A 10,431-nucleotide genomic window follows, 5' to 3' on the forward strand; every position below is an offset into this window, starting at 1 on the left:
AGGCCTGAGCTGTGGAACAGTCGATTTCCAGCAGAGCCTAGCCCACATTAGTTAAATGGCTATTTACCAAGGTAGCATTTCATCCCCCCCCCCCCCCCCCCCCCCAGTTAGAATCTATATTTGAATTGTCCTCCTCCCTCTTAGAGAAAATTTCCTCCAGTGCAGGGGCCTAGTCAATATTCCCGAAGTAGCAAGTAGTGATACGTTCTGTAGGCAAAGGGAAATCATAAAAGTTAGAGAAACTATTTCCTGAGAGATGTCTGTTCCCCTGTAAGGCCTGGAAAGCTCGAGGAGCCTATGACTGGCAGAAAATGGGTGCGCCTCCCTCCGCCGCAAAAGTGCCTCACGGAGAGGTCAGGGGAGACACTAGCTCCTATTCTGCAGGAAGCACACCCTCAGTGAGCCCAAAGCCTGGGTCTAGGCTCCTGCAACACTATAGAGGGAAGCTGTGAAAGTAGGGTTACCATACGTCCGGATTTTCCCGGACATGTCCGGCTTTTGGGGGCTCAAATCCCCGTCCGGGGGGAAATCCCCAAAAGCTGGGCATGTCCGGGAAAATCGGGAGGTCAGCCGGGCCGGCGGGGAGGCGGGCCGGCGGGGCCGGGAGCCGGGGGATGCGCCGGGGGCCGGCAGTGCTGGGCGGGCCGGGGGTGGTCGGCGGGGGCCGGCATCCCAGGGCCCGAGCCGACCCAGGCTGGAAACGCCGGGGGGCCAGCCTGGGCCGCGCCTCCTCCCCCCACACCCCCCTTACCTGCTTCAGGCTTCCCGCGAATCAAATATTCAGGGGAAGCAGGAGAGGGGGCGGGGTGGGGAGGGGGCGGGGTTGGGGGCGGGGCCGTGGGCCTTGGAGTGTCCTCCATTTGGAGGCACAAAATATGGTAACCCTAGTGAAAGTGCGAGGGGGGAAGGGAAGGGAAGGCTGCTCTCATAGCTTTGCATCTGGCGGGAGAGTGGCTGGGGCTAGAGCGGCACATCTGGGGTGCGTGGCTGGGTCAGAGCTGCACATCTGGAGGGAGAGTGGCTGGGGCTACAGGGGCACATCTGGGAGAGGGTGGCAGGGGCTAGAGCGGCACAGCTGGAGGGAGAGTGGCAGGGGCTACGGGGCACATCTGGGGGTGCGGTGTCTGGATCACAGCAGCTGCACATCTGGGGGTGCGTGGCTGGGGCTACAGGGGCACATCTGGGAGAGGGTGGCAGGGGCTACAGGGGCACATCTGGGAGAGGGTGGTAGGGGCACATCTGGGGGTGCGGTGTCTGGATCACAGCAGCTGCACATCTGGGGGTGCGTGGCTGGGGCTACAGGGACACATCTGGGAGAGGGTGGCAGGGGCACATCTGGGGGTGCGGTGGCTGGATCACAGCAGCTGCACATCTGGCGGGAGAGTGGCTGGGGCTACAGGGGCACATCTGGGAGAGGGTGGCAGGGGCTACAGGGGCACATCTGGCGGGAGAGTGGCTGGGGCTACAGGGGCACATCTGGCGGGAGAGTGGCTGGGGCTAGAGCGGCACATCTGGGGTGGCTGGATCACAGCTGGGGGCAGGAGAGCGGCTGCCCGCGGGGACGAGGTGGCAGGGCGAGACGGGGCGTTCTGGAAGCGGCTCCTTGCTCGCGGCGCAGCGGGCGCGCCTGTCCCTTTAAACCGGGCGGGAGGGGGCGTTCCCATGGTGCCTAGCGGCGGGCGGCTTGGATTTTAAATCCTAGCAACCAATGGGGAGCGCGCTGGGGGCTTGTAACGCTCCGGCTCGAGGTTTGAAATTGTTACAGTGTCGGAGCGGCCGGCGGCGAGAGCGGGGCGAGGTCAGCGCAGGGCCGGGCGGGGAGCGGGAGCCGCGGGCAGGGGCAGGATCATGAGTGCGGTGGCCGGGAAGGGGGTGAAGCCGGCGGGCGCGGCGGAGCCCGGGAAGGCGGCCGGGGCCGGCGCTGGGGTCGGGGCGGCGGCGGCCAAGGAGATCCCCAAGGTGCTGGTGGATCCGCGCACCCGCCGGAGCTACATGCGCGGGCGCTTCCTGGGCAAGGGCGGCTTCGCCAAGTGCTACGAGATCACGGAGCTGGAGAGCCAGGAGGTGTTCGCGGGCAAGATCGTGCCCAAGTCGCTGCTGGTGAAGCCGCACCAGAAGGAGAAGATGTCCATGGAGATCTCCATCCACCGCAGCCTGGCGCACCGCCACGTGGTCGGCTTCCAGGGCTTCTTCGAGGACAGCGACTTCGTCTTCGTGGTGCTGGAGCTCTGCCGCCGGAGGGTGAGGGGGATCCCGGGGGCGGCTGGTGGGGGGCCGAGCCCCGACTCCGCGAGCGCCCGGGTGTGGGGGGGGGGGTGGGGGGACGTTGGCTCGCTGCTGAGCCGCTCTCGGTTTGCCCCGCGGGTGGTTGGGATGCCCGCTGGTACCGTGGCCGGGGCCGGGCTGAGGGTGCGGGGCCCAGGCAGGGGACCACGTTCCACGGGGGGTGGGGGCGGCGCCACTGCCGGAACCCTGAAACTGTTTCTGCGTTCCACCATGTCTGAGCGTTCTAAGCGCCTTAAAGGGCCAGCAGCGGGGAGCAGCGGGGAGGGAGGGACCCTCCTAAACCTCCCCATGGCAACTCTCCTCTCAGCGGAGCTAGGGCGGGCTGATGCCCGCGGGGCAGAGTCCCCAGTCGAGGCACCAGGGGGTAGAACGGTGAGGGGGGCAGGATGGGTAGGGCCTGGCCCAGGGGCTGGAGATACCTGGTTTTCAGGAGGGTGGGTTGGGATGTCTCACCTGGGACCCAAATGGGCTGGGGTGGGAGGGGGCCGCTAACTGGCTCTCAGGGGGTGTTCATGGTCCTGCCTCTCTCCTGGCCCCCAGTCCCTGTTGGAGCTGCATAAGCGGAGGAAAGCATTGACCGAGCCCGAAGCGCGGTACTACCTGCGGCAAACCATCCTGGGCTGCCAGTATCTGCACGGCAACCGGGTCATTCACAGGGACCTCAAGCTGGGCAACCTCTTCCTCAACGATGACATGGAGGTGAAAATAGGTATGGACACCTGCAGGGCCCATCCCTAGCCACCTGCCTGTGGAGGGGAGAAGCCTGTCCAGGGACCCCTTCCCTTAGTCTCTTGCTGCAAAGATTCCTTGGGATGCTCTCCACTGAGCGCTCCTAGAAAGGACAGCAGAGAGAGGAGGATGCTCTGCTACCACAAAACCACATGATCGCTTCTTAACTTATGCCAGAATACGTCCCCCTATCTGGGCGGGCTACCCTGAAACCAGCCTCTCTCGGGCAGTTTAAGACTCAATATTTGGAGGCTGTTGCCTATAATTCTGCCACTTGTGGCTCAGCAGCAAGGTCTGTGACCACGGACTGTCAACTGCTGAGCTAAGGAAACAAGTCTTGTCTGCCTGGTGCGTAACCCTGACCGACACACACCTTCTTTCAAGGTGACTTTGGCTTGGCAACCAAAGTAGAATATGATGGTGAGCGTAAGAAGACCCTGTGTGGGACGCCAAACTATATAGCTCCTGAAGTGCTGGGCAAGAAGGGACACAGCTTTGAAGTGGACATTTGGTCCATCGGCTGCATTATGTAAGTTTTATGACAAATCTTCACTTTTTGTTTGTGTGCCCTTAAACTTGGGCCTTCAGCATGTAATGGGCTTAAGGCTGCCGAGATGAGCCAGCTCAGTGAACTAGACTGCGATCGGTTCCAGGTTAATCTTAGATTGTAAAGAGCCTTTTTCTTAAAGGAGACGCTGTAAAGCAAAGATGACCAATTCCAAGCCAGGACCTGGTTAAGTGCAAACTAAGAGTACGTCTATGCGACACCAGCTATGGCATTGCAGCAGAGCCGCTGTGGTGTTACAGTGCAGATGCTTTCTACATCGACTGAAGGGTTTTTCCGTCGATGGAGTTAATCCACCTCTCGGAGGAGAGTGCATTAGCTACGTCTAGGGAAGAAGTCTTCCATTGACCTAGTTGTGTCTAAACCACAGCACTTGGGCATGGCATTTTTCACAGCCCTGAGCGACGTAGCTAGGTTGATCAGATTTTTACACGTAGACCGGGCCTGAGGCTCTAACTACCCTGAGACCCAGCTGTGTGCTGTTCTCTAGCTACAATGCTGCTAACATGGTTAAAATCTCTGTACGGACTGGGTCTTAAATGTTACAATTTAAAATTAACTGTTTGAAAATTCGGCTGCCCTAGCAGGACTACTCCCATAAAGGTAGTAATTGAGGGGTGGAGATGGGTAATGATTCTCCGCTTCCTTCATGGCTCGTTTGCTTTGTAACTGGGATTTGACTATGTCCAGAAAATTCCTCAGATCTGACCATCACTGCAATTTTTCTGCTTACCTTGACCTGCCAGCTGTTGTGTGTGCACCCACTGCATTTGCAGACTAACTTCCTGTTGTAGGGCAGGTTATCTCTTTAAAGTCTCAAGTGCCACCTTCTAGCTGGAACTCTCTCCAGAAGGTACCAGGTTCCAATCTCCTCCCTTAGGGAGCAGGGAACTGGAAATCGAACTGGCATTTCAAATTCACTTGTCTTCTGCCCTTCATCTCCTGGGTGTGTGGTGATTTCCCCCTGCTGCAAAAGACACCTCGTGGAAATCTTGCGGTCTTCTCCTTGTGACCGGCTTTTATATTTCTTAAATATACAGGTACACTCTCCTGGTAGGGAAGCCACCCTTTGAAACCTCTTGTCTAAAAGAAACATACATCCGAATTAAGAAGAACGAGTATAACATCCCCAAGGTAAGGAGCCTGTTGCAGAGGGGAGCATTCGTCCTCCTGGCCGATCTTTGTCACCTTAGTGAAAGAGCCGATATCATGGAGCTGTGCAGAAGCCAAATTGCTTCTCTGGTGCCTGCTCATAACCATGGAAATGGTTTTCAGCATCCTGAAAGGATGAGGAGACACCCGGCAAGGAGCTACATTTGTGTTAGACCTTTCTAGGTCTTAGTGCAGGGGTGTTAACTTGAAAGGCCAACTTCCCAGGGGAAGGGAGGGGGTGCTAGCCCCCCAAACTGGCACGGAGATGCATTACAATATTTTGTTGGGTGATATCGTGGGCATGTAAGTGGCTCGAACTCCCTTCCTACCATTGGCCTCCTTCAAATTCTGAGTCCAGCCACAGAGGAGAACTGGTCTGGGTATCAAACCATCCCTGCCTGCAGCCTGTCAGGCCCTTCTGCAATCATTGTACTTGCACCAGGAGCTTTCTCACTGAGAGCCATTTAGAACTCTGGTCCTCCTCAGCTCCTCCAGGCCTGAGTCCCAGTGTCGTCGTCTCCTCTCTTCCCCCCCCCCCCAACCATGCACACCCTCTGCTTGGAGCAGGAGAGCCTCTCTAGTTGTGGGGCTGACCTATCCATTGTGCACACCAGTGCTAGGTTGTGCTTATCCCCTGGCCCTCACTCATGAACCCTGCCTGTCCCCTCTTTCAGCACATCAACCCCGTAGCTGCTAATCTCATCCAGAAGATGCTGAGATCTGACCCTGCCACCCGCCCTACTATTGACGAACTGTTGAATGATGAGTTCTTCACATCAGGTTACATCCCCACCCGGTTGCCCACCACCTGTCTAACCATCCCGCCTAGGTTTTCAATTGCCCCCGGTGGATTTGACCCGAGTGGACGGAAACCTCTTACCGCTCTCAACAAAGGTAAGATTTGGGGAGGGGGCGGGATGTAGGTTTTCACGGTGTGTGGCAATTACCAGAGAGCCCTGGGTTACAGTGGGGAGGCGGAGAAGACTGGGGTTGAGAGTAAATTGCAGATGAAAACCCTGCTTGGCGCTCTGTGACACACGGTTATGCCTAGTGAGCTCATGTGGCGATGCTGTGCTGGAAATCCAGCGCTGCCCCTTGCAGGAGCAGTCACTGCTCTTCTGACCGATCCCCCCACCACACAGGAGGCTAATGCCCTAAGGGAAGATGGTGCCCCCTGGCAGCTCTTAACGCCGTTCTCTTCCTTCCTACCTCTGCCCACTAGAGGAAGTGGCTAGTATCCCAAGCAGGGTAAGACCATCTCCTCCCATGAGGTATGGACACTGACACGGTCGTCAGCGTTAGCTGCGGTAATGCTGCTCTGATGGAGCAGGGTGAGGCTGGCAGAACTGTCCATTGCAGAGGTGGGTGTCTGCTCTCAGCCCTGTGGGGTGTCCTGCAAACTGCCACAGCTGGGTTGGAAGGTAAATCTAACTTCTCCTGAAACCATCTGCCAGCTTTAGCCTTCAGGCTACTAACACAGCTGTCGCGCTGCTCTTCTCCTCTGGCTCAGGCCCGGACAGCCCTGCCTTAGATAAAGCCCATGAAAAGGAAGACGAAGCAGCACTGCGGGAGCTGGGAGAGCCTGTCGACTGCCACCTAGCTGACATGTTACAGCAGCTGAGCATGGCCAATGCAGCGAAACCCTCGGAGAGGGCAGTAGTGAGACAAGGTGAGCTACGGTCTGGGCTGACAGATAGCAGGATCCCTGCACAGCCTGCCTTGCTATCAGACATGCTGCTTTTTGACCTCAGAGCCTACAAGTGCTACGAGGTGCTGGGATTAAAATCTCCCAAGGGGAGGGTTGGTGGAGGAGCTCCTCGCCCCTCCCCTGCCTCCCCCTTGCACCCAGCAAGTCAGCGGAGGGTTTCACAGGTTGCTTTACAAACATTATTTAACAAACTCCATTTCTGTTGCAGAGGAGGCTGAGGATCCGGCTTGCATACCCATCTTCTGGGTTAGCAAATGGGTGGACTACTCGGACAAGTACGGATTAGGTAGGGAGCGTCTTGGCGTGGCCAGCAGCCGAGTTCACTTCAGCTGCTTCCCCCAACTTCCCGGGTGGGGGAGATCCAAAGGCCCAGGGTGCAAATCATCCATCTGATGTAGCGGGTTCTTATACCCTGTTAACCAGTTAAGGTGCAGTGCCTCAGATGTTGCCATCCCTGAGAGCAGCACAAAATACTCAGCTGATCGAAGGAACCGTGAACATCCTGCGGCAACCCCTTACAGTCTAAAGAGCCTAGGATTTCCGATCCGCATCCTGGCAGGCACTGAACACCTTATGCCCCAGCGACCACATGGCTGGGTGGGGTGAAGAGGCTGACCAATGAGGCCAGCTGAGACAGCATTGGCATTCTGAGGAGGGCAGTACGATGAAGAGGGAAGCTCACTGCATTTATTTGTTAAATGACTGACTCTTGCAGGGGAGGTTTCCCCACATAGTCCTTTGAGAACAGGAGCTCTAGACTGTGGTTCTCAATCAGGGGTATGCAAAGTTTTTCCAAGGGGTACATCAACTCATCTAAATATGTAGCCTGTTGTAAAACTAGACCAATAAAAAGCACTAGTGAAGTCAGTACAAACTAAAATTTCATACAGCCTTGTTTATACTGTTCTATATATTATACACTGAAATGCAAGTACAATATTTATATTCCAATTGATTTATTTTATAATTTGTATGGTAAAAACGAGAGTCAGCAATAGTGTGCAGTGACACTTTTGTATTCTTATGTCTGATTTTTGTAAGCAAGTACTTTTTAAGTGAGATGAAACTTGGGGTACGCAAGACAAATCGGACTCCTGAAAGGGGTCCAGCAGTCTGGAAAGGTTGAGTGGCCCTGCTCTAGAGAGCGGAGAGGCACCAGGGTAAGCCAGAGTGGGGGGGGCTTCTGCTAAGGCACCCTTACAGCTTACAGCATCCCAAGCCTGGAGACATTCAGTGTGTGGAGATCTAATGTGTTCCCTTCTCTAACCAGGCTACCAGCTGTGTGATAACAGCGTTGGGGTTCTCTTCAATGACTCCACCCGTCTCATTATGTACAACGACGGGGACAGCCTACAGTACATTGAGCAAAACAGCACCGAGTCCTACTTCACTGTGAGATCCTACCCCTCTACGTTAACTAAGAAGGTCAGTCATTCTGGAGATGCAAATTTTAACAGCAGCTAGGAGCTGTGTCCTCCTCCTTCCCCTGCCACACTGTGGGTCTGAACGGCTATCTAAGCAGACAAAACATAATCAACATATCTAGGGTCTGGCTAGAGAGGTTACGTCTTTGCTTCCCCCCCCCCCCCCCCCCCCCCAAAAAGAGCACTGGCAGCCGTTCAGGTGGTTTCCACTTTGTAAAAACCCAGTGTGAATGCAGTTTCACAGAAACATTAATAGTTCCCTGCAATGCTGGAATCAACCTGGACTAAAAAATAAACCCATGAAGTGAGGCCAGGTATAACCACCAATCTAGGTTCATTGTCCAAGCACACTGTTCTGGTTTGTTCACATCTCACGATAACCTGGCAGGTTGACGTCAGGATGCAAGTCCTGATTTCGTCTCTTAGGTCACTGCCTCGTCCCGAGGTTTCACTGCTGAGGGCAATGGAACTAATGCTGATCGGCCCACTTGGGCCATGCAGCTATGGAAGCAGACACTGCCTTGGAAGTATGATCTTCCCCACACAGCCTCCTTCGTCCTGCTAACCCATGTGGCTGTCTCTATAGATAACACTACTGAAATACTTCCGGAACTACATGAGTGAGCACCTGCTAAAGGCTGGAGCCAACATCACGCCCCGGGAGGGGGACGAGCTGGCGCGCCTCCCTTACCTCCGCACCTGGTTCCGGACTCGCAGCGCCATCATCCTGCACCTGAGCAACGGCACCGTGCAGATCAACTTCTTCCAGGTGAGAGCAGCTCGCATGGTAGCAGGAGCCAAACCTCCGGTGGCAGCAGCTCACCGACCACGTTGGGGGCCTTGTCACCATCTTCTGCATGTGACATCAGGTGGTCCCAACTTAGGCCAGAGTTCAGACTAGCTGACCCAGGACTGAAAGGTCCTGTAGTCCATTTCTCAATACCTGAGCCACCCAGACTCACTAGCACGGCTCACTAATCAAGGCTATTGTGCCTTATTAATCCTTAGCGCTGCTGTTTGCCAGGGAGCCTGTGCAGATCTGGCTGGCCACGTGGTGCTGGCTCCCTGTTCTGTTGTCACGTGCTGAAATCCTTTAAAAGAACGAAACGCAGTAGGTGCTTTCCCGGTCCTGCTTCTCCATGGCAGCAGAGACAGGCGAGGTGATTCTACCTGGGGTGCACATGGGATGTGCTGCTGAGGACCCCCAGGGCTACCTGTGAACCAGTGGGCTCAGCCTGCCGAGGGACCTCTCCAGCTCTATGCGTTCTCTCTGTAGGACCACACTAAAATCATCCTGTGCCCCTTGATGGCGGCGGTCACCTACATCGACGAGAAACGGGACTTCCGCACGTACAAGCTGAGCCTGATCGAGGAGCACGGCTGCTGCAAGGAGCTGGCCAGCCGGCTACGCTACGCCCGCACCATGGTGGAGAAGCTGCTTAGCTCCAAGTCTGGCTCGGCCCGTACGAAGCTCTCCGCTTAGAACCCAGCTGTAATGGACTCCGCGTCTGTGCCAAACTGTTACGGCCTCGGCCGGAGGGGCCTCTGCAACAGTAACCTCCCACCAGCTGGGCCACCTCTCTGCTGCCAGCTGCACTGGGGCCGCAGGAGGGGCTGCTGCTGAGGAAATGGTCACGCTGGCCCCTCAGCACCCATTAGAAAGTTGCTTTTATTGAATATCTAGTTTTTCTAACTGTCCAATCCCCCCAGCCCTTGTTCCACGGCCTTGACGCAGCCTCCTTGGAGAACAGAGCATGGGCAGGGCGGAGTTCTGTAAGTTATTTGTATGTTTGTGATGCTCTGGGGCTCCTTTCCCCCTCCTGTAGCGACTGTAAGATATTTAATGTGCTCACATGCTGACTCTGAGCAATCAGCCTTTTAATATTGAAACTAATCTGCACCAAATTAAACTCTTGTATATTACGTAACTTGACTAAAGATTGGTCTCTGCAGCCCCCTCCCCCCTCGCATCTCTCTGGGTCCCACCTACTGTGCAGTGCCCCCGCTCTGGATGAAGGGCTTTGCCTGGCCCATGGGGGAGACCCTATTAAGTACAAGGTAGAAGGAAGATTTCTCACTCTGCTGCGTTCCATCTCTAACCCAGGAGGTAGGGTGGACTCACCTGCACATGGTCTGTTAATACAGCCTGTAAGGAATCCCCAGTTCTTCCAAGGGGCTGCTGTTTAATTCTGTGATGTGCTCTCCCCACAGCTGCAGCAGCCTTCTAGCCTGCAGTGCTCATCCAGTCTGTGTGCACACCTGCCTTGTCAGAGCAAAGCTATTAAAGGGCCATCTGCCTTCCTTCCCTGTGTGTGTGTGTGTGTGTGTGAAGACAAGCACCCTGCTGTTAGTTCTAGGGCAGGCACAGGAACTGAGGTAGTTCTCACCCTCTAGGCACCCTGGTGGCTGTTGTATTGCTGGTGTTTGTCCCCATAAGAACAGGAAGAGGCCTGGCCCCACCTCACCTCTTGGGGGGGTGTTGCAGGAGTGACAGAGACCATGATCTGTCCCCTCCTCCCAGGGTGGGTTTTAGGAGGGCCCCTGTCCCTCCTAGTCCTACATCCCCT

At 55.8% G+C, this 10,431-nt stretch overlaps 1 protein-coding gene across 1 annotated transcript; it reads left to right on the plus strand.

The window, feature by feature from the left end:
• Positions 1-1,743: 1,743 nt before the first annotated feature.
• PLK1 (polo like kinase 1) lies at positions 1,744-9,792 on the plus strand. The gene is made up of 10 exons (XM_065560354.1): positions 1,744-2,241; positions 2,827-2,995; positions 3,400-3,544; positions 4,621-4,714; positions 5,407-5,626; positions 6,243-6,401; positions 6,649-6,726; positions 7,711-7,865; positions 8,451-8,633; positions 9,141-9,792. The coding sequence occupies exons 1-10, from the start codon at positions 1,849-1,851 to the stop codon at positions 9,345-9,347; spliced, it is 1,803 nt and encodes a 600-aa protein (XP_065416426.1). The 5' UTR covers positions 1,744-1,848; the 3' UTR covers positions 9,348-9,792.
• Positions 9,793-10,431: the final 639 nt, after the last annotated feature.

This window comes from Chrysemys picta, chromosome 10, assembly GCF_011386835.1.
Source record: "Chrysemys picta bellii isolate R12L10 chromosome 10, ASM1138683v2, whole genome shotgun sequence".
Classification (NCBI taxonomy): domain Eukaryota; kingdom Metazoa; phylum Chordata; order Testudines; family Emydidae; genus Chrysemys; species Chrysemys picta.

Coding starts and splice junctions, on each gene's coding strand:
- PLK1 (XM_065560354.1), top strand. CDS start 1,849: ATGAGTGCGGTGGCCGGGAAGGGGGTGAAGCCGGCGGGCGCGGCGGAG. Junction 2,242..2,826: donor TGGAGCTCTGCCGCCGGAGG/GTGAGGGGGATC, acceptor CCTGGCCCCCAG/TCCCTGTTGGAGCTGCATAA. Junction 3,545..4,620: donor TGGTCCATCGGCTGCATTAT/GTAAGTTTTATG, acceptor TTAAATATACAG/GTACACTCTCCTGGTAGGGA.